We start from the raw sequence: 24,275 nt of genomic DNA, 5'->3' as shown, positions 1-24,275 counted from the left end.
AAATATAAGCCGTAATGGATCGCGTACTTCGTAAAGACACTATCTTTTGACTATCTTGGTAGAAACGTCACGATATCATTACAAATTGAAAATAAATGATTTTAAATTAAATAAGGTGATTATTTAATACCAAAATTACTTACTTATGAAAAGAAATGTCACCTTTCACACGACAAACCACTCTCGTCGTATTCGCACAGTTAATTATGCTACAATGAGGCATTTTGTTGCTTGGCAATAAACGTCTGACACTTGGGATGTCATGAGCACCACTGTGCGAGAAGTAGTGAACTGTACTACTTAAAAACTCGCGCAAGTCTATTACTGGTGGTATCTAGTTAATCCTAAATCTGTCTTGACCATAATGAAGAATAAGGTGAACATTTCCAAGCTAGAAAACGCTATTTAAGTGAAGGTGAGGACACAGCTGACAACGACAAGGAAACGATCATTTCTAACGTTAGCCAGGACACAGCGAGACACGCGACTTACACTAGGTGCGGCGAAGAATACAGAACGGCCTGAGTCCGCCTTAGCCAAAAGTAATAGTCAAGTTTAATTATGAATAAAGTAATACCATGACCATCTCGGGAATACTGTCCGTAAATCTAGTTACATTCCTGAGTAAAACTCGCAGTTAACTTTTTATTGAAGAAGTATTTAAGAACTTGGTACAATGCACGTCACTATTTTACGATATTTTATGGCAACATATAACAGCAGTCAAAATATTTTGCACGTATACATATATCTTACCTGATCAGAGATTGTGAATTTGACAGCAGTGACGGCCGTTGTTCTCGTGAGTGGTTCAGGCGACTGAAGGAACTCCTTGAGATGCGGCAGTAAGTCTTTAGGCTCTAACAGACACAATTTTCCTAAACATTCAGCAACCTGTAAAAGGTATAAAACATCGTACATTGACCTAAAGTAAAGTTTAATTACTGATTTATAATCTTGATTTTCTTCAAATTAACGAAATTAAAGGTATCATTTGCATGTATCAAATACTTACTACATTACGAGATCCTTCCTCCGCACATTGGCAGTGTTTCGATAGCTGTACCCAGATTTCGGGTATGAATGGTCTGAGCGCTTCTACGCCTTCTGGTGTACATGATTCGCATGAGATAATCTGAAAAAGTAACACTTGTAAGATTGAGATTGCCACACAGTAGATTGACTAAATATTCTGTCAACGCATCAACATGCATAAAGGTTTAAGATTTATATGCACATTTAACCGACCTCTCTAAGCGAATGCAGAAGTAAATACTGTCGTTTCGGCTGCGCCTCGATCTCCCTCAGGATAAAGGGCAGGAACTCGGGCAGGTTGCCAACAGCCACCGACCCCAGGGCGTAGCTCGCTGCTGACTTCACTTCCTCGGATGATGGGGCGAACGAGGCCAGGAGAACTTCCTTCAGATTCGGGATGGAGCTCAGATCTCTGCGAAAAGTATGATTAATATTTAATTTGGATTTGTTCGTATTCATCTATTTTAGCAGATAAAGCAGTGCATTTGTATTTACTTTACGAGTATTTATGGGTCGAACAACTATGAAACTGGAGTTGCAAGCGTCCATAGGATACGATGATTGCTTATTACCATTAAAAAAATAAACTTGAGAACAGTTTCTGAGAAATAAAGTACAGAAAGCATGTCCGCGTGAAACCTACTGTTTGACAGAAAATAATCGTATTCTCTGTCTGTCACATAACTCGTACTCTTTCGTGTAAGCTTTACAATTTAGGCAGCGCTCCTGAATAATGTGTATGAACTCTGTGAGACTCACAGATGGCGGCCGATCTCTGCGACGGCGAGCAGCGCGAACATGTGGTGCGCGTCCGAGGGAGGCTGCGTGGCGTCGCGCAGGAAGCCGCGCACCACGTCCAGCGCGTCCGACCCGCCTTCCGTTACAACGGCTGCCACGCACTTCGCCAGCGAGTGGAATGCCTGTGCCCAAAATTTAAGTTACTTCCGAAACATAAAAAAGTTGGGTTCAAACTAGGCGGGACGCTTCGTCAAGGTCTCTTAAGACGAATGCGCAATCAGCATGAATTTGCCTTGACCGGAACCAACGTAATCTTAGGCCTTATTATTCGTTTGACATTGCTTGGGTACAGTGTCACGCTATAAGAAAATTCGTATTGTTGACTTTTCATATTATAATGAGTTCAGTTCATCGAATACCAACGCAACTAAGGGCCACTTGCACCACCCATTAGCCCAGGGTTAACCGGTTAAGCTTTTCCAATGGTTTGCTGTAAATCAGTTGCTGCGTTCAAAGGGGCCTGATAGAGCCCCAATCCAGAGCTAGAGCAGAACAGAATGGACGATCAGCATCACCTGTTTAATATGGTGCGCGGTCGCGTTGTGCTCGTGCACGCGGTGCACGGGCGCCACCAGCAGCGCCAGCAGCTCGCGGCGCGAGCAGCCCGCCACGTCCGCCGACACCAGAGCACTCAGCACGCCGAGCATCGCCTTTAGTGCTCCACCTGTGCAAAACTCACATTGTACAATTCAAATCAGCATCAAATATCTATTTTATCACTATCCAGTGACGGCCAAAGTAGTCAAATATGTTGGATATGTATCCATATTTCTATGGGAACAAAGGTGGGTATAGATATATTTAGCCACTTTGGCGGGCACATTTATTTGGTGCTGACTGTATAGCATGATGATTTAAGTGTTTTTGGTACCCTAATCGCATGAGCGGCTGCTCCCGCGTTTCTACTTCTTTAGTTGTACAGGTTAAAACTTTCTAGTTAGGTAGGTTTGTAAAAAGCACATCGGTGTGACAATAACAATATCCAAACCTTTAATAGTTATTTGTTTTACAAGGGAACAAAGTTGTTTAACCGCTTGTGCTAATATTGATCCCTGAGCAAGCGAAAGATTCCAAAATTGAACCACGAACGTAGCGAGTGGTTCGAGAAACGGAATCTTGAGCGTTGCGAGGGTATTAAGGCACGACGGTTAAACTAACTTTGCAAGTGAAACACACAATTTTTCACCACACCAACGCGAGGAAAATACTAACTATGAAATACCAAACAAATCAAATCCAAATGAACGTAATAAAAAATGTAACATTCAAAATCATTATTTAAAAGTAAATTCCACCAGCTAACATAAGGAAACAACTCAAAATTTGCATCTGATTACTTTGCCCCACATGAGGATAAAATGCAACTTTCTCATTCGTTTTTGAACAATCAAGAGGGCCTTTACCAGTTGGTGTGGTGAAAAAGCCTTTGCCTTTCTCAACTGACGTCGCATTCGTCTCGATCAAGTATGTTTCGGTCGCGATCGAGAATGGCCGCAAGCGCGAGTAGAGTAGACGTCGCTCACCTTGCAGCAGCGGGGACTTGGCCAGCGCGAGGATGTTGGGCGTGAGCGCGGCGCGCGCGTCGGCGGTGAGCGCGGCCGGGCAGCGCAGGCACGCGCCGCGCACCAGCGTCAGCGCCGTCTGCGCGCAGTGCAGGTCCGCCTCGCACACCAGCGGCGGGACCTCTACTAGCACCTGCATGCATCACGGAACATTTCAATACACACTCCCATCGTACGCGGCGCGTGGACGTCGTGGACCTTGTGGGATTGCACGAAACTTAATATTGGTCTGTAGCCGCGGGCGTCGGTTAACGTCTTTAGAGGTCAAAAGGTTAAACTAATGGGTCTCATACATGGCACATGTAACCCAAGCATATTAAGACATTTCCGCTGCGTGTCAGAAATCGCAAGCTACCGCGCGCCATGCGCACCAACCATAAGTTTCTATTCTAAGAGTGGTACAGCCAGCATCTAATATAATAATCATACCTAGTAGGTTACTAAGTTCTGTTACTCGATTTGCAACCTCTTTATTTCCGTTAAAACAAATGCTACCGAAAAAATAAAAAATGACATAATGTGGTGGATTTGTGAGCTATTATTATATACCACAAATAACGCTTATCTCGTCGTATCTATAATGAATTGGGGCCTAAAAGAGAATCGTATCGCAGTAATTGCGTTGCACAAATGTGGGCACCCGCCAAACATGATTTTGAAGTTGCGTGAAAACCTAAAAATCAACAAACAATTTGTTTATCGCACAATTAATAGATACAATAGTGCTCAGAGCTTCGATGACCGCAAGAGGTCTGGAAGGCTACGCACCGTTCGGACCCCGGCTCTAATAAAGGCAGTGAAGGCGAGAATTGCAAGAAACCCCGTCCGGAAGCAAAAGTTGTTGACAATACAGATGACTGTGAAGAAAAGCTCCCTAAAAAAGTTATCAATGAAGACCTTGGACTACAGGCTTACCGCAGACAAAAAGGTAATTTGCTTAATGGACGATTAAAGACTATGAGGCTAGAGAGAAGTCGCGTGCTATTGACGCGGTACGCACAAAATGGCCACCGAAAAATACTATTTACAGATGAAAAAAAATTTACCTTTGAAGAATGTTGTAACCGCCAGAATGACAGAGTGTATGCAAAAAACAGTCAAAAGGCGATTGCGGCTGTTCCGAGAGTGCAACAAGGCCATCATCCCTCTTATGTGATGATTTGGATGGGTGTGTCATACTCAGGGCTAACACAGGTTCATTTCTGTGAAAAAGGTGTGAAAACTGGGGCCAAACCTAAGTTTACCAGGAAACCGTTCTCGAACCAATAGTGAAGCCCTTAAGGCACACCCTATTTCAAAACCAGCCATGGGTCTTTCAACAGGACTCAGCTCCTGCACATAAGGCAAAAACAACTCAAGCCTGGTTTCGACGGAACAAAATTGATTTTATTGCCCACGAAGACTGGCCGTCCTCAAGCCCGGACCTTAACCCCCTGGATTATGCTATATGGCAGGTTATTGAGGAGAAAGCCTGTGCTAAACCCCACACAAATCTTGACTCCCTCAAGCGGGCCATAGTTAAGACAGTGACGGAATTAGACATGACAATCGTGCGTGTCGCTATTGATGACTGGCCTCGTCGTTTGAGGGCCTGTGTCAAGGCCAGAGGAGGTCATTTTGAATGTTATTGTCATATGTAATTCCTGATTTTGTGTACTTCATTTTAATATATAGTTGAATCAACTTTCGTTCGTATATTTTATGTAGATAAAGATTATTGCAGTAACAGAATTTAGTAACCAACTAGGTATATCGTAAGCGAAACACAATTTTGCTACAGTAGAAATAAAGATGTGTCCCGATATATTTGGCTATATTTGATGCCGACTGTTGTGTATTGTGTACAGTCAAGATTTTATTAGGATGTGCCATGCCATTATACATGGCATTTATGAAAATTATGTAGCTTTTATAAACATGTAACAAAAGAAGAATAAGAAGATGGAAACAAGTTGATACATGCTTTTTTATTTACTTTGACTCTGCTTTAGGAACGGGATATGATCGAATGATTTACTAGGATGTCTATATTAGTTCTACAAAGCGAATTTTTGTGCGTCCATAAGAAGATTACACTTCTCTACACAAGTAACAACAGCATTATCATAACTCACCTTTGCAAGAAGCTCTATGCTGATATCGTTGCTGTAGTTTTGCACTAATGTGTCCAGTAGCACCAGTGTCGATAATTTCAGTGCCCTCTGGTTCTTCCTTAGAAATGATCCTAGAATCGGCACAGCTTCAGACTGAAATAAGTTTGATAAATCAGCAAGTGGTAAGCTTGTAAGGGTTAGTTTATTTAAAGTTGTACAAACAACCAACACTCTTTAACTATCCATCGGTGGACCTTATGTCATTTTTAATAAGGGCCACCGATGGACAGTTAACAGTGTGGGAGATGGTACACTACACTTATTTTTTTAGATTTAGAATTTTTATGTTATTTCTACTTAAAATCATGAGCTCTTTCGATCCTAATAGGAGAAAAAGTGTCCCAATTTCCAAACATTGTTCGTTATTTCCAGTAATTAAATATGAATGGAAATAAAGGCAACGGGACACTTTTTCTCCTATTAGGATGGAAATAGCTCGAGATTCTGAGTAAAAATAACATGAAAATTCCGAAATCTGAAAAAAATGTAGTAAAAAAATGGAGTCCTTCCTTATAATTTTTAACGTCCCAAAAATCTAATTGGCATTATTACCGCAGCAACCAAAGAGAGTAGAATGCGAGTCAGAGTAGGGAATGGGCTGTCAGAAGAATTCACGGTTCTGACCGGTCTAAAGCAAGGAGATGCCTTATCGCCTGTGCTCTTCAATCTAGGCCTGGAACATGTTGTCTGGAAAGTCTTAGTGTTGGACATAGGGGTGGATCTGAACGGCAAGCACAAGGTGGTAGGGTACGCAGATGATCTAGCTTTATTAGGGGAGAGCCGTGAACAGGTAGCGGAGGCAGCTAGTGTCCTGGAACGAGAGGCCTCCAGATTAGGTCTCAGGATCAACGAGGCAAAAACCGAATCCCTCTACATGAAACGTTAGAAGAATACACGCGTCCAGCGTGATAGTCTTCATGTTGGGGATACCGCGTACCGTGGAGTTGACAAGTTTCGTTACCTTGGATGCACTGTTACCGCCACAAGCACCAGAGAGGAGGAGACCAACATACGCATCTAAAACGCCCTGCGGTGCAGTGCAGCCCTCCACAAAGTGTCGGTGTCGAGGCTTCTCAGCAAACATACTAAGTTACGGATATATAAAACCGTTATACGGCCTATCCTTATGTATGGCTGTGAGGCCTGGTCTCTAACACTGAAAGGAGTCAGCTCCTGGTAGCCGAGAGGAAAGTATTTCGCAAGATCCTGAGATCTATTCAGAGAGATGACAGCACCTAGAGAATTCAGAAAAATGTCGAGATCGAGGAGTTAGTGGCCGAGCCTAATATCATCGGCGAAACGAAAGCCCACAGACTTCGCTGGTTCGGTCACCTACTCAGAATGGGAGAGGATCGGGCTGTCAAGAGGGCGTTCTGGGACGACCGACTGGTAGCCGTCCGGTGGGTCGGCTCAGGTATCGCTGGGAGGACAGTGTGGCGGCGGATCTGCTTCAGCTTCGCGTCAGTAACTGGCAGGAAGTTGCGCAGGATCGGGACAGGTGGCACGCTCTCGTTTCGGAGGCCAAGATTCTTTTTGTATCACTGAGCCAAAATAGTTAGTTAGTTAAATAATTGGAGCCTAGTTGGTAGTGACCGAAGCAGGAGGACCCAGGTCCGAATCCTAGTAAAGGCATTTGTTTGGGTGTTTATCACAATTATTTGTTCCTGAGTTATGGATGTTTTCTATGTATGTAAGTATTTATATATAACAGTATATTATATATATCGTCATCTAGTACCCACCACACAAGCCTTATGGGGCTTACTGTGGGACTAGGTAGATCTGTCTTAAATTGACCTATAATTTATTTATGTACATATTTATTATAGCATGCATTCTACTTTATTTTAATTTCAATGAAAATTGACGATGTAATAGGAAACGTGCATAAACTTTTAGGTGGCAGCACGGGAGCCCCCTTATTATTGATGCCTAGAATAATATCATGTTTATCTTTTCGTTTTAAGCCACTGGATGGCAGACGCAACAACGGGCAATAGAGCGTGCGTGAGGTGTAGGGGGCAGCACCTGCTTATAAGAGTTAATTGATAAAAGTTTACGATTCAGGTCACAAGATGGCAGACCCTCCCACGCACGTAATATTTATGGTTTGTACTGCTATAAACGTGTAGTACTTACCAAGATAGGCCTCAAGTCAATTCTCAACGGAGACGCAGCCACTTTCGTTAAAGCCTTTACTGTAGTTAGGCGCGTAATTTCGTTGCGTAGGCGTTCCAAGAATATTGGCAAACATACGGGAAGCTCATTCTAAAACAAGAAAAACGTTAATATGAATATGATAACCGATAGCAGCGGAATGGGTACGAATATATGCCTTATTCACCTATAAATAGTCACCAATAATGACACAGCTTTTGGCCGCTTGACCTAATGTTCCATTTCACTGGCCCGAAGCATCAAAAGGGTGCGCTCGGAAATGGGAAAAGTGTATCAAATGAATAGAAACGTTATTAACCTGTAAATAGTGGCCGAAATGGCACAGCAACTAGCCGCAGGTCACGATAGCGCACCCTTTTAACTTCTTGATTCATGTCCGTGGCTTGGAACTTCACGATGTCGCACTCTTACATGGGCAGAGCGGGTTAAGTGAATATAAACCTTATTTATCTGTAAATAGTCACTAAACTGGCAGGACCTGATGGCGCGGTCCTTGATCACTTCCTCTATTATCGTGGCCCGAAGCCTCATAAGAACGTGCACTCGTACATATTCAAAATGTATTAAATTAATTGAAACCTTATTGCACTGTAAATAGTCACCGAAAAGGCACAACAGCTGGCCGCACATCGCGATGGCGCGCACCTTGACCTCCTGGTCCATATCCGTGGCTCGGAGTCTTACGAGAGAGCGCTCGTACATGGGCAGAATGTATCAAGTGAATATGAACCTTATTAACCTGTAAATAGTCACTGAAATGGCACAGCAGCTGTCCGCACGTCGCGATGGCGCGCTCCTTGACCTCCTGGTCCATATCCGTGGCTCGGAGTCTTACGAGGGTGCACTCGTACATGGCCAGAATGTATCAAATGAATAGGAACCTTATTGACCTGTAAATAGTCACCGAAATGGCACAGCAGCTGTCCGCACGTCGCGATGGCGCGCTCCTTGACCTCCTGGTCCATATCCGTGGCTCGGAGTCTTACGAGGGTGCACTCGTACATGGCCAGAATGTATCAAATGAATAGGAACCTTATTGACCTGTAAATAGTCACCGAAATGGCACAGCAGCTGTCCGCACGTCGCGATGGCGCGCTCCTTGACCTCCTGGTCCATATCCGTGGCTCGGAGTCTTACGAGGGTGCACTCGTACATGGCCAGAATGTATCAAATGAATAGGAACCTTATTGACCTGTAAATAGTCACCGAAATGGCACAGCAGCTGTCCGCACGTCGCGATGGCGCGCTCCTTGACCTCCTGGTCCATATCCGTGGCTCGGAGTCTTACGAGGGTGCACTCGTACATGGCCAGAATGTATCAAATGAATAGGAACCTTATTGACCTGTAAATAGTCACCGAAATGGCACAGCAGCTGTCCGCACGTCGCGATGGCGCGCTCCTTGACCTCCTGGTCCATATCCGTGGCTCGGAGTCTTACGAGGGTGCACTCGTACATGGCCAGAATGTATCAAATGAATAGGAACCTTATTGACCTGTAAATAGTCACCGAAATGGCACAGCAGCTGTCCGCACGTCGCGATGGCGCGCTCCTTGACCTCCTGGTCCATATCCGTGGCTCGGAGTCTTACGAGGGTGCACTCGTACATGGCCAGAATGTATCAAATGAATAGGAACCTTATTGACCTGTAAATAGTCACCGAAATGGCACAGCAGCTGTCCGCACGTCGCGATGGCGCGCTCCTTGACCTCCTGGTCCATATCCGTGGCTCGGAGTCTTACGAGGGTGCACTCGTACATGGCCAGAATGTATCAAATGAATAGGAACCTTATTGACCTGTAAATAGTCACCGAAATGGCACAGCAGCTGTCCGCACGTCGCGATGGCGCGCTCCTTGACCTCCTGGTCCATATCCGTGGCTCGGAGTCTTACGAGGGTGCACTCGTACATGGGCAGGATGAACTGTTGCAACTCTTCCGGCGGCGGCTCGATTGTTGAATCCTCGATGTGTTCAGCGTTTTCTGTAAGTAAATCAAAGAGAAAGTTAATATATTTTTAACCTTTAAAAAAACAGCAGTAAAAACAATATCAATATTTTCCATAACACTCGTTCTAATTCATGATAAATATGGGTATGTAATATGCGCATTATAGATGTCTTGTTCTTATTGTACCTGTAAAAGCTGTCACTGTGGTATCATTTTACAATGTGCTCACTAGGAACCCGAAAGATTTTAACAGTGTATTCCTGATCATATTTATTATTATTATAGCACACATTGACAAAACACACACAGTGTCACAGTAATTTCAAGACTAAAATTTCCTATGAAGTTTCCTGCAATTAGTTTCAAAGTTACTACCAATTAAAAAACAAACATATTTTTATTGTTACTTAGTGCAAAACGTCTTTTTGTCAATGTTGCCACTACGGGACCTAGTCTTAATATCCTTATTGACAGAGATAAAAAAGTGACATATAACACTTTGCAAAAACTTTAATAACATTAAAGTTATATAACACTGTGTGACAGAGACAGCATACTGATATACTATCAATATTATCATGCTGTCCCACGCTATCACACGATGTTATATAACATTTTAAAACAGCCAATGTGGGAGCACACTGAAGTACAAATACATTAACTCATACTTACTGTCGCCTGCGGTATTTCCGAACCGATACGACCTCCAAACCTTCAACAAACGAGCGTACTCTCATCTTAAATTCTGGCAACGCACTTACAACCCCTCTGGTGTTGCAGGCCGCGTAGCCAACGTGGCAATCATTAACGCTCCGTAGCGAACGAAATACAACTGTCACTGTCGCACCAATATGAAAGAGTGATAGAGAGAGAGATGGCTACGCTACGTTACGGAGCGTTAACGATTGGCACATTACGCTACGCAGCCATCCGTTACCATCAGGTTAAAGGCTACGTTACCATCAGGTGATTCGTCTGCTCGTTAGCCTCCTGTATCATAAAAAAACCTTTTGACCTCAGAAATGCGTAGATAAAATCTTTCGGGTTTTTCGTGAGCACCTTATATATAAATTGAATTAAATTGAAGTATACCTCGTTTTTTAGAAACCGTATTTATGTTTTATTGTATTTCTTTTAAGATTTCGGTATTTGTTTTTAGCCTTCAACCATGTATGCATACGACTAATGTGGTTTATGTGGACAAATCTACTTAAAATTTTGCCGTTGTAGCCATCGGGACAGCGACATCTTGTAAATACTATCGTTTTCATAGATTACCATCAGACGCATCCGCGTGAGCGTCAGATGCAGCAAAATACTGGAAGTAAGTATAACGGCGTATAACGGACGGACAATTCTGGCGCTATTTCAACTGTTTGTAACCCAAAAGCCAAGGAACGCACGCTCGAGGCTCACACCAATCGCCACACATTGGTATTATCATAAAATAAATGTATAGTGGCGCCGGTGTCGGCGTCACCGTCGAGCGTGCACATTCGAAGTGTACGTTTGGTGGGCGAGGTGTAAGGCCTTCACGCAGGCGCGATACAACATCGGTTCGTACCGGACTCACCTAGCGGGCGCATGACCTTGACGAGCGTCTGCAGCACGCGCAGCGCCTCGGCGGTCACCTTGTAGAAGGGGTCGTGCACGCAGCCCAGCACGGCCGGCATGAGCGCCGCCACGTGCGCGCGCATAGCCGCCGGTGAGTGCCCGCGGACTAGGCATACCACGAATACTAAGGTTTCGATCTTCATGGATGAGGCGGTGCTCTTGTCGCTGTATAAACACACGATTAATTCAACTTTCATCCCAAAGGCTTGCCATGGTAACTGGCATAGCTAACGGGCATACTCTAAGAACGATCTTTTTTTTATAAAACTTTCATATTGGCAGTAATAGTATGCCATGCGATGCGAACCAAGAAGATTATAAAACAATATTTTGTAAGACAAGTTATATTAATTTATTAAGCGATAAGGGAGATGTAACTAATTTTGTTCTTGTGCGAAGTGCGTGGTGAGAAAAATACACGCGACAACTCACGGCATGGGAAAAATGTAAACATTCAACTGTCTAGTTATGTGCCCCATACCCGTCAGGGCGATGCTAATACAAATATTCATGAGCGAATAAAAATGAAATGTTTATTTCACAATTGGGTATTTGACACATGTTGAATATTATAACAAAATTTAGTTAAATGGATAGAAAATGAGCCATCCATTATAAAAAAAATATATATATACTGCACGGCTAGCACATGACGGGCGCGACAGTCGACAGGCGAGAAAATGCCGCGACATAGAGCTTTCTCGCGAATCGGTAGCATAAGACGCGCGCGACAACCCGCTGTCTCGCGGACAAATGTCAAAGCGACATAATTTTGTCGTTTGACAGTTCCACGCGGGATACTCTCGAAACTCGTAGCACAAGTGCACTATGGGAGAGAAAATATCCCGCGTTTCAACGTCAAAAGGAGAGAAACTGTCTTCGAGGCTAGAGGGTCGCGAGAAGCATATTTTGTCGAAGTTTTGTTGACTTTGGTCCTAAAAGAAAGTTAATTTTCTATATTTTGTATTTATTTCATACTACAGCAATTTTGTGTAATTTTAAGTAATATGAATCCTGAGTTTTATGATTTGTCCGTTAGCTAGGTAGGTAAGGTGTAGGTACGTGGTATTGCTTTATAACATACCTATTAAGATACCTATATCTATATCATGCCGGTAATAACAAAATGATTGTATTTTTTCACATTTACTTGTTTGTTCTTTTAAGTTAAATGAAAACCCGACAGAAAAATTAAAAGCCTAAGATTGTGCCGCTACATCAACAAAGCAAACATTTAGATGGCGAATTGACTGGAGGGTGATTAATAGAAATTACTTTGTGGAAATCCGTATTAATTGATACAAAAATATTACTTCGCTAATCCACGAAATAATTAAGTGCTAGTCAATCAGTGCTAACCCGTTACACTTACACGCGTATTTTTACAGTCAATGCATGCAACCTACCACCTAAAAAATATATACGCAAATAGTACAAAAACTCGTCACGTGCTTCAATTGATTGTGGGATATAAACCGCGGTCTTGGGGTTTAATTATAGGTATATCCGGGTACCAATGATTTATAATATGTGTACAAAAACGCACCACCTAGAGAGGATGGGAGAGGATCGTGCTGTGAGAAGAGTGTATGTGGTGCACCCGGGTGGAAAACGTCCGTCTGGGAGTCCCAGATACCGCTGGAGTGACGAAGTCCTAAAAGACCTGTTCGCCCTCGGAATACCCAACTGGCGTGAAGTGGCGCAGGATAGGGCAGAGTGGCGCTCTCTTGCGTCAGAGGCCAAGATCTTGTTTGGGTCACTGAGCGAGTGAAGTAGTAGTAGTACAAAAACTCAATGTATTTTAAAACTTTGGAGAAAGCCTTCAGATTGGGTAAGGTAACCTACGCCTACTGTACTTAGGTACCTATTACTTACCCTAAGTAGGTGTCTAAGTACACTTTTGTTACTATATGCATTATTTTATTATACGCAGATAATAAAATAATGCAAAATAATGAATCTGGCAGCCCAACTCAACGTCCACCTTACAAAAGGCCACGGCCGTAATACGAGTATTCTGTAGTTACCACCCTAATGTACGATTCCCACCGACTACCGACTGGCTGGAGTCAGGCCGCACCGGAGCGCATTTTTAATGTACCTATATATTATATATCTCAGAAGCGATAGAATCCGTCCGGAGGCGTCTCCGCGTCCGCGAGCAGCCGACCGGCTTGCGGCCACATAAATGTGAAATGCGATCCGACTCCGCCCGTTCGGTGGGAGTCGTAGTAGTCGTACTTAAATCTAAATATCTAAAAGAGGTCAGAGTAAATAAAATAACTTAATGTTTTTGTGTATTTGCAATATGAGAAAACCTAAAAAACTAACGCTGCATCCATAGATCGCTAAAATACAAAACACGCAAAAATAACTCATTGTTTTTAACATTCGATTGTCGTTGTATGGAGTAGGTTCCCAATTTGAGCCCTTCTATGTCCTCCGTGGCAGGATGGCTGCGCCCAGCAGCAGCATGCTTAGGTATAGGCGCCGTGTTTGATGACAGACTTGTGCATGTCATCAATCTATCTTCAAAGCCAGCGGTGCAGCAACTAGCCAGCCACAAGGAAGATATGTTGGGGATTATCATGAGATCTTCAGTCTTCTTCGTAAAGATGGTAGCTTATTAGCCAACACTTTCGGGTAATCTCAATTATCTTATAAAAAACACCAATCATTCGTAAGGAGTGGTATTTAATTATTAGGTAGGTAATTATCTTTAGATATATGTACTCCAACTTGTAACGACAAAGCGAATCAAATTATGATTGACACATTGACATTTCCGACTTCAAAATAATATTTGCTATTTCTTTAATCTTAATACTGCGAGAAGGAGACAAAGTTATCGTGACTAGGAACGCTCCGTTTCTAAAGCTGACTATTTATTATTTTTCCGATTATGTTAGTACCGATTCAGTGTTGCCACGAAATAAAAGTTTGTTCCAAGTATAAATGGCCACACTGGCTAAGTCGCGCGCGGGATGGCTCTCTCGCGTGGAATTCTTTTCTCGATCTGCCAACTTATGCTACCAAAATCGAGAAACTGACAGGTCGAGATAGAAATTTGTGACACGCGACTGTTGTTTCTCGCGGCGCGAGTTATCCCGCGTGTAATCATGTGCTAGCCGTGCTGAGATTATAAAAAAATACAAGGCTCCAAAGTCTCAAAAAAAATGTTTTTTTGTCCTTCAAAAATAGAAAAAAAAATGGTACCATTCGATTCTATACATTTTATTGAAAAATAAATTGTATGACAACTATACACATAAACGAAATATTTCAGAGTTAAAATGGCAATTTCCTTGATCTTCCATACATTTAGGACAGACTTATATAATGTGACGTCACATCATGTTATCATTTTGTTAGAGGCGTTTCAATCGTCGAGTGCGAGCGTCAAACTTTAACTCTAATTTCTGACCTTTGTGTTGCTTAAATGCCATGAGTCCTATATAGACATTTGATCCTCAGGAAAATCAAGATCGTGTGACATTATTTACAAAAAACTGTCAAGTAGCCAATTGTGTCAAATCGGGTCTGCGGCTATGTACGTCTTTATTGCGGCTATGTAACGTACGTGAGCGCCGGAGTGAGCGCGCGGATGACGCGGGCGGCGTGCTCGGCGAGGCAGCCGGGCGCGGCGGCCAGCAGCTCGCGCAGCAGCGCCAAGGCGCAGCCGCGCGCGCGGACACTGCGGCCGCGGATCACACGTAGCGCGCCGCGGACTACGCCACTCACCTGCCAAATAATAGTACATTACATACATAGTACAGAGCAGGGACCGGTCCGGCATCCCCTTCGAGGGTTATCGAATGGGGTATTTCGCAAGACTTTGCTAACCAAAGCCGTTGCTAACTAAAACCCTTTCATTCGGCTTTTTAAGCGCTTCATAATACGGGTAAGTTGATACCCGTTCCTAAGCGCTAACCCTATGAAGGGGTATCGATCTTAAATTATAACGCTTATAGCATTTTCAACATTGTCTTCTTAAAAATAGAATCAAATATTGCTTATTTATGTTTAAAGAGGACTAGGTGTCTAGCGCGTTGACAGCACAGGTGCCATATTTTTTTTAATTAGGAAGGGTTTTACCGGTATCTCTGAACGGGAAACCCCTTCCAAGAGCTAAGTCACATGAACGGGTAAGCCATTCAAAGGGAAAGCCAATCGTTGGGGCTACTCGATGAACGGCTAAGCCATTTAACGGCTTTTTCTGGGAAGGGGTGGACGGGTATCTTTTATACGCTGGGGGCGGGTATCTTTTATACGATCTGCTTTTTACTGATTCCCCATTAGATATGAGCGCCGCGCCGGCGTGCCGTCGCTGCCGCCATCGGCGTGGCATCGACGTGACCTTGGTAGATACTACTGCAGTCAAAGGCGTTAACAGCGCCACTCTAATTTTTTATAGCAATCGAAAAGGTGTTTTAGGTTCGTATAATTAAAAAATATATCAATGATAGATGAATACCAACGAACAACAGCAAATCCTGTTCCAAAACCGGGAAAAACATATATTGCTGCAGCATTACTTTTCCCCCATCTACAAGCCTGAACTATTCGTATGTGACGCCCCGCGGTCGTGCCGTATAGAACAGGAGAAACGGTTCTAAAATAATAATTATATAAATAATTTCCAAAAAGATAATCTAAATTCGGCCACGATACGTCGAAAGGTTAAGGCAAAGTGGTGCAGCCAACGACACTAATACCGTTATGTGCAGCTCTGGTGTCGGGAGCAGGGCCGGTCCTAGGGTAGAGCGAGTGGAACGGCTGCTCCAGGTGCCAAATGATAGTGAAGCGCAAAACGGTCAAAAAGTTTAAAAAAACCGAGTGTATTAAACAGTACTATTTGTTTCATACATTTTGAAAATACCAGTTTCATTGATCGATGACATTCATGTTAATCGATGTGTGATTTTTGGCGTGGTTCACGTGAGCGAGCGAGACCGCTGATATAAAACTTATGAGTATGAGCGAGACAGTTGAATCGTAGTGGGGCGGAGGGGCATCGGTGTGTTTGAATCGGTTTGGATCTCCCATCACTAAATTTCGGCTGTGACCGCTGTGACGTCAAAGTAGGTGGTAAAAAGACGTCGCGCTTGGTTTCAATACAAATCGTGATATTTGCTTTAACTACTTACCCCCTTATTCATAAACGTGTACTAAAGTTACAATGCCGCTAATAATCGTTTGTCCCTTTCCATCATACCAATACGTCGGAAAGGGACAAACGATTATTAGCGGCATCGTAACTTTAGTACACGTTTATGAATAAGGGGGTTAGAGTATATATTATATCTGTGATACAAACCCAAGTTAAGAGGGTTCTAAAAAACGACGAAGAGCTTCGAGAAGTTAGGTAGTGCCCTTGCGCTTCGCTTAGCTCGTCTTGGTGGGGGCACTGGCGTGCCACCAAATAAAATATATATACACTTTACTGTATAACATAGGTTTGATTAAAGAAGTAAAAAAATCGTTTTGTAAATCTCCACACACAGAATGTCGCATTTTGTTCTCCTTCCAGATAAATGCTGCCAATGTTAAGTCTGTATAATACTTGCCCGCTGCAGCAGTAAGGCTTGCGGCGAGTTGTCGGCCGGAGTGATGGACTGCAGCGCTGGGGGAGGGCGAGTGGCGCGCAACAACGCTGTGTAGGCGCTCAGAATGTCGCACTTTACGTTCTCTTCGCGTTCTAGAATAAAATCAACGAAATCAATAGCATTAGCCGCCGTCATACAAATGAGTAGACTTTTTGCGTGTAACTTCAACTGGGTCTATTTTATTTGTAATACAATTTCTAGCAACAATGACTATTACCAGAAATAGGATATGTGATACTTTAATTTGAATGTCCATGCCAAGTGTTATGTTTTTTTAACATAGTGTTTTAAAATGAGAGCATAACTTAAATTGTAGGGCGGCAGCTACGTTTTGTGTCACTCTTCAATTAAGAGTCTAAATCATACGCTTAATGTATCCTTGCTGCTCTCTAGGCGTGTGCCCAAAAACTAGTTTTCAGTGGTTTTAGTATAAATTTATATAAAAGAGACACTGCTTAACCACTGTTTAACATGCGTGCATATCGCCACTCCGTATAAACTACCAAAAGAAACGCTTAGAGTAAGTTACCTTTAAACCTAGCGATCAAGGCCGGTGACACCGTCTGGTACATCTCGGCCAGCAGCTCGTGCCGAGTTGAAATCACGGACTCCAGGCACTTGGCTGCCGCGCGTCTCACCTAAGAATATCAACAGTTTAATAAAATGATACGCAAAAAAGCACATTTGAAGGGTTTTGATTAAAGCTTAGAATGCACTGCGATTAATTTCTTGCTTCAGAATCACAAAAAGTGTAACGTACGGCATTCTTTATAAGCGCATACACTTGCAAGAAATCAGACTGAAACTGCAATAAATTAATCGTAGTGCGTGCTAAGCGTAAGATGCAGTGAGTTCAGGTCCTTATCCAAACCAAAGAGAATTTCAAATAGAGCTGTATTGTCAAAGAAAATTTTGTAGCGACATACATTTACTGCCATCTTTCGAGACATTATTAAAACTTTTAGAACGCCATTTGACTTTGATCAATTTGTTAAATATCAAAAAGTGGCGCCATCTTACCGGGCACTATCTAAAGGTTATGGCGCCATCGCTTGAAACGATGCTGCTATACTTTGGCCTTTGATCTATAGATGGCGCCACTTTTTGATATTCTCTGATCTGATCTTTGTCTAAACGCATCTCACTGAGCACTGAGCGGACAGCCGTGCTTCCACGGGATCACCGCTACAATTGTTATTATTAGTTATTTTTAACACAAATAAAATCGGAATTATTCATATTTGAGCAAAATGTTCGTTTTTTTTTTCACGGTTTCGTTACTAGAGAAAGACCTCAAGATTGCTATTTGCAATTCATATTTTTTGGATGTATTATGATCTAAGAAAACGCTACAACGTTTCAAAACCTCTGCTGGCTGAACACACTGCACCTTAAAACATACAGGAATCTGTGTTCAGGGTCAAACCAGCTAAAAAAGATCAGTTTAATTCGAATTGTTTCGGTTACAGCACTGAGTTCCTGCTAAATACTTAAGTCCGATCTATTGTAACAGGTACCCTTATTATATAATAAGATGCGCAATCAGATGAAATTTACTAACGTTTAAGGGAATGAAATTAATGAGATAGGCATATTTCATTCCCTTAATCGTTTCATATTTTAATTTTTTGTGTAATTTGTGTTACGGTCTTATGGCGATGATAGTTGTTTCTCCTTATCTGTCATTTTGACAATTGTGATTGTTAGATGGAACCTAAATTATTGAGGGGTTGAGTAGCCACCACACCTTCCAGGACATATCGTCGTCGTCAGAGTACTCCTCGGAGTCGGACTCGGGGTCCGCGTCGGGCGCAGCAGTTTCATCCTCCATCTCTTCGTCCTCGCCGCCGCCGCCTTCTTCAGAATCTTCATAGTTGTAGTTTGGATCGTATGTGATCATCTTCAGGCATAGCTCGATGATCTGGAGGTACAATTTTGGGATATAATTAAGACTGATATAGATATAATTTGTGGGTCAAACACAAATTAAGGTTTTAATTACTCTTTCCTGTTCACAAAAGTTTAGTTTTTGGTATGGCTTAAAAATTAGGGTCCAATGTACCTACGGGACAGAACGTTCGTCTTTCTGCATGTGAGATGATGTTTACTGATCATTCTATTGTAGTGGAATATGTGGAAGTTATGGAAGTCAAATCATGATAACCAGTAGCAAATAATATCGGTTCTGTCTTAAGATTTTTACCTACAACTGAGCTGTCAGCAATAACTCTTTTCCATATAAACAATTTAAGTCGAAAGGTATTTATTACTTTATTTCATTTACAGACAGATATACTTACTGTCGGAATATGCGGCTGAACTTCCTTGGGGCACTTGAGCACAAACGCCTCCAGGGCTTGCAGGCAGTGCTCGCGAAGCTCCTCATCTGCATCATTCGAGTGCTGGAGTACTTGCGGCGCCACTCGCCACAACTGCTCGCCGAACCGGTGACCTGCTTGACGGCTAAACATAAAATTAGCAAAGAAAACTAAATGCCTTTGAAATTCGTTTGTCCTTATCAATTACTTTAATGTTTCCGTTGCATTCGGAACTATACCAAACTCACAAATTTTCAGAGAACATTATTAGATTAGAGTAGGTCCTTCGGCACTTCGACAATTTAAGAGTATTTTGGAATAACCAGAATTGGGCATGATCATCAATACGAATGGTGAATATTAGAACAACTGCTGTTAGGAATTACTATGGTCAATTGGATCTCGTTTATTATTAAAAAAGTCACTAGTGTATAAAATAGACAAAAAATTATAAAGTCCTATGTGTTAGAATTTACTCTTACCACACAGAGGCAATACACTGAATATGAGTGCGACTGACACTAGACGATGTAGATGAACCCAGTCCCTCCAGCAGATGATCAATAAGCTTGTTATAAAGAGCAGCATTGCATGACATCACCAGATGGGACAATGCTACTATGGTGCGCTTACGGACGGCCTGGAACCAATGGACAATTAAAATAACTACATGGTCAAGGGTTATCCATTAATTACGTCACACGTTTAGGGAGGGAGGGTGTCATGAAAATGTGACTTGTTGTGAAAAGGAGAGGGGGAGTCGCAAACTTTTTGCCGTCATTTAAACTAAATATATCTAGTTCTTCTTCTCGTGTCGATGGTTACGTATTTATCGTCATATATATATGGTTTTATATTAAGCGGGACAGGTAGCGACGCTTAACGCCCTGTCTGTTGCGTCCCGTAGATCTTGTTCGGAACATGTGTGCGGGTTTGCTGGGCAGGACAGCATGTGTATCATCGTTTGGGGAGCCGTGCCACATGTGCATTGAGTATCTGAGCCGCGTAGGCCACCCCACCTTACCAAATTGTCTTTGCTGCGGCCAACTTGGGAACGCAGTCTATTTAAAGCTTTCCAGATCGGCCATGGTTGTTTATGCCCAGCTGGGAGCGTTTCGGCGGGACGAACGTAGTCATCCGGAGGGGCGGGAGTACTTTGCCATTGTGCCAGCCGGTTCTCGGGTGGTGAGACACTGATAGCGGTAGTGCACCGCATAAAGCTCTTTCGGCTCTTTAGACGCGGCGGTGGTATGTTGTGGCCGTGGAGAGGGTGTCTTGGATCTTGCTCTTGCTTGAGTTTTTCGACAGCGCAGGCCACCTCCCTTCGGGTCTCCGGGGGCGCTATACCCGCCAAAGGGTAGAGCTTACTGAGTGGAGTGGGTTTCAGACAGCCGGTGATAATGCGGCAGGTGTCGTTGAGTGCTGAAGAAACTTGTCCTACATGGGGTGAGCGGTGCCACACCGGGCATGCGTATTCACCCGCCGAATAGCAGAGTGCCAGGCCGGTTGTGCGGAGTGTGTGTGCGGAAGCGCCCCAGTGCGTTGAGGTAAGTTTCCTCAGCAGGTTATTTCGGGTTGTGACCTTTTGGCGTGTTATTAGGCAGTGGTTCTTAAAAGACAGAGTTCTATCGAGGGAAATTCCCAGGTACCTCGGGTTCGGGCAATGCTCAATGTCAACGCCGTCCCAGGTTATGTTGAGCGGTCTATTTGCGTCCCGATTTCGCAGGTGGAATGCGCACGACTGTGTTTTTGTAGGGTTCTGTTTTAGTTAGTTGGCTTTGTAGTACCTCGATTGACCGTCTAAGGCCGTTGACAGAGCTATCTCAGTATCCTCGAAGTTGTTGCTTTGAACCGCTATTGCCAGGTCATCCGCGTACGCGAACCGGCGAGTTCTGGGCGTGACTGGCTGATCGTTAGTGTATATATTGAACAGGATCGGGGCCAGCACACTTCCCTGAGGGAGACCGTTTTTTTGTGGACGCCAGCGCCTTTTTTCCGACTGCAGGTGAACTTGGAATCGGCGATTGTGGAGCAACTCGCGAAGAATGTTTATGAAACCCACGTCCTCCGTCATACATCCAACCTTAGAAAGTAGTCGTTGTATTTTCACCGTGTCATAGGCAGCCGTTAGGTCCACAAAGACAACGCCCGTCACCAAACCGAGTTCGAAACCATCTTCAATGTATTGTGTCAGTTTCAGGGTTTGGCTGGTACAAGACTTTCCCGGCCGGAAACCATAATGGGAGCAAGGCGATTTAGGAGCAAGCGTTCGAACAGCTTATAGGTGTTGCACAACAGGGAAATGGGACGGTAACTTTTTGCATCCGATGGATCCTTTCCAGGCTTGAGAAGAGCGATGACTTTGGACTTGCGCCATGCCTTTGGTATCTTGATTGTCGACAGGCAGTTGTTATATAAGTCCAGGAGCCAGTTGGAGCCAGGAGGAGTTGGGCTTTCGGCCCAAGGTGTTTTATTTGTTCTACAGTCAGGTCGTCGACGCCTGCAGCTTTCCCATTTTTTAAGGTTTTCATTGCAGTCTCGAGCTTGGTGAGTAAAAGGCTTACTAAGATCGGTGCGGTTCTGCTGCTCTGCGACTATTGGAGTCAGTTTTGGCATCAGATCAGTAGATTTGCCATTGAGCAAGAGTTGGGTTGCTACTTGATTAGCCGTGATTGGCCTGGGTTTGTTGGTGGTGGTGGTTCACCTGTAAGCTTTCGCAAGTTTGACCACGCTTTATCTCTTCTTTTTCTGTGTTGATTATTTTTTCGCACCATCTTGCCCTTCGGCCTGTCACTATTTCCCGCATCAGGTGCTCCCCAGCCAGTATAGTGTCCTCCGAGAACGGGTCGTTGCAGTACAGGGATTCGTATGTCTTGAGGAGTTCAACGGAGATCTGATTGAGTCCTGGAATGTGACGGGTGCGACATCCTCTTGGTATAAACCGGCATGATACGTTCCTGACAATCTTGATGAAATTGTCGTATTCTGACGCCACTGGTGGCAGGCCATCCAGGTTCTCATCCAAACAACTAGTGTACTTATTCCAGTCAGCCTTTAGGAAGTTAAAACGACGGCGGAACGGGAATATATCTAGTTAAAATACTGAGTAATTTTTTAATTTAATTTTTGTTTTAAATAGTATATAAAACTGCGACAGTTTTCGAGAGCAGATAAATGGACACTTATCTCTCTGAAATATGTCGCGAGAACTGTAATAAAAACCTTAAACTTTTGAATTTCTTTCAAACTAAGTTAGAATGAAAGTATTATTGTTAGATAACACACACTAAAGATTCCTTGTATACATAAAAAAATTCGAATGAATATACATGTTATGTATCTAATGGACTAAATATGAACATGTTTTTATTTCGTTTACCTGACGTGGAGAAGCTAGTTGGGGGAGCAAAGAATTCAACAGCAATGGGTGGAATGAAATCAACAACCCGCCAAATCTGCTCAAGAGATCTGCTAAAATATCAAGAGCTTCCAATTGAACTGACACATCTTCTTGCTGAAAATATAAAATAGCAATTGTTCATCAAAAGTAATTATTTATAAGTACTACAACAGACTGTACATGTATCTAGGTCAAAAGTACAACTTTAGTATTTTAGAAATAATTTAGAGTCCAACTATCCACCTTAGGCTTGTGGCCCTAACTATAGTATAGCTTGTGTCATTCACGAAGACACATGCCTTGACCCTTATTGTCATGTTATTAAAGGTTAGATTTGACAAATCTGTGTGTCATTGTGGATGACACGAACTATACTTACTAAGTTTGATGGAATTTAAATCATTTTCAGTTGCATACATTTTGTTTCGTAAAATGTTCAAACAACTCTATTTTCTGCAACATTTCACTGGAAAATATTGGATTTTTGTCCTGAATGGCCAGGCCTGAGGAGGTTATGCTAAGTGTTACACCAAGTGTAGCTCTGCCATGTGGTATATATGCATTGTCACTGCCAAGCTTGGTGCAAACATACCTCCTTATTAAAACAAATTTACAAGCCTCAATTAGTTAATTTATGTATTCTTTCTTAAAAATACTTATGTCAATATAAAAGATTAAGACAAACAATGTTACAGTTATTAATAGTTCATTGAGGTTTCAAGAGCATTTATAAATAACGCCATTAGCATATATGGTGTATAACTTTTTTAAGGTTGAATTATAAATAACCAGTGATCCAGTTTAGTATGTTGAGTTTGTCTTAACTTATTGTTATAAATCTCTGTATCTTCCCGGAAACTGGGTTAATATCAAATTTTGCCAGATTTAATTCAACACTATTCAATGAGAGCTAACGCGTATTTCCCCGCTAGGGGCGCTAGTGTAGACGGAGGTCTTTCAAAATCATAGTTTTTTTGCGGTTACAAGCTTTTTTATCGCGCATTTTCACTTCTTATTCATAATTGTAGTAATCTTTTTTCTATTTTTGATTATTAATGGTAAACATCAGATATAGTTCAATAATATTTAGTGGTTTTAAAAAACTAAAATATGCATATTTAAAAAATGGCAAATTTAAACAAAAAAATACTTTTGTGTGTATAAGAACTTAACTTGGACTTACTATGTGCATAAAGATTTATTACAAACTTCCAATAGACATAAAAAATGAAAAAAAGGACAATATATTTAAGGGGCTCCCCGCGGTTTTCATTGATTTTTGTCAAGTTTTGGGTTCTTCAATCTTTTATCTCCATTCTGGTCTACCGGAAGAGATGAACACTTATTTTTTTATTCTTTTTTTAAACATTGTCCAAAAAACACTTATTTCATTACTCTTTCTTTAAACATTGTTCAAAAAAACACTTATTTCATTACTTGATTGCTGTAAAGGATTTTACATGTACGAAATCTACATATTTAGGTTCATCTTTAAGACCTCCTAATTAACGCAAAAGTTATGGTCAGAAAACCAGTTATATGGCCTAAAATTGTCAACTTTGATGCCAAATATCTCAAAGACAGTGAACTTTGAAGTAAATATCGAATACTATATTGCTTAAAGCCGTTGCTGTTAATATGATAAGCTACAAAAAATATTTGA

The 24,275-nt window shown here is 42.4% G+C and overlaps 1 protein-coding gene across 2 annotated transcripts in view; it reads right to left on the bottom strand.

The window, feature by feature from the left end:
- The window catches only part of LOC133518920 (cullin-associated NEDD8-dissociated protein 1), a 29,102-nt gene that overhangs the window by 3,188 nt on the left and 1,639 nt on the right, over nucleotides 1-24,275 (bottom strand). The window contains exons 4-20 of one of the 2 annotated variants that reach the window (XM_061852703.1): nucleotides 22,592-22,726; nucleotides 19,695-19,852; nucleotides 19,195-19,357; nucleotides 18,642-18,815; nucleotides 17,424-17,532; nucleotides 16,856-16,986; nucleotides 14,869-15,029; nucleotides 11,239-11,453; nucleotides 9,523-9,707; nucleotides 7,688-7,816; nucleotides 5,510-5,641; nucleotides 3,357-3,528; nucleotides 2,349-2,497; nucleotides 1,795-1,955; nucleotides 1,249-1,447; nucleotides 1,016-1,135; nucleotides 757-894 (exon numbers count right to left, since the gene is read on the bottom strand). In XM_061852703.1, the coding sequence (XP_061708687.1) occupies nucleotides 757-894; nucleotides 1,016-1,135; nucleotides 1,249-1,447; nucleotides 1,795-1,955; nucleotides 2,349-2,497; nucleotides 3,357-3,528; nucleotides 5,510-5,641; nucleotides 7,688-7,816; nucleotides 9,523-9,707; nucleotides 11,239-11,453; nucleotides 14,869-15,029; nucleotides 16,856-16,986; nucleotides 17,424-17,532; nucleotides 18,642-18,815; nucleotides 19,195-19,357; nucleotides 19,695-19,852; nucleotides 22,592-22,726 (2,631 nt within the window). The remainder of the gene's footprint in view (nucleotides 1-756; nucleotides 895-1,015; nucleotides 1,136-1,248; nucleotides 1,448-1,794; nucleotides 1,956-2,348; nucleotides 2,498-3,356; nucleotides 3,529-5,509; nucleotides 5,642-7,687; nucleotides 7,817-9,522; nucleotides 9,708-11,238; nucleotides 11,454-14,868; nucleotides 15,030-16,855; nucleotides 16,987-17,423; nucleotides 17,533-18,641; nucleotides 18,816-19,194; nucleotides 19,358-19,694; nucleotides 19,853-22,591; nucleotides 22,727-24,275) is intronic. The other variant, XM_061852704.1, reaches the window with a different exon arrangement.

This window comes from Cydia pomonella, chromosome 6 (assembly GCF_033807575.1).
Source record: "Cydia pomonella isolate Wapato2018A chromosome 6, ilCydPomo1, whole genome shotgun sequence".
NCBI lineage: Eukaryota > Metazoa > Arthropoda > Insecta > Lepidoptera > Tortricidae > Cydia > Cydia pomonella.
Note: the sequence above shows the minus strand (reverse complement) of the source record. Positions and strands in the feature narration are given on the sequence as shown.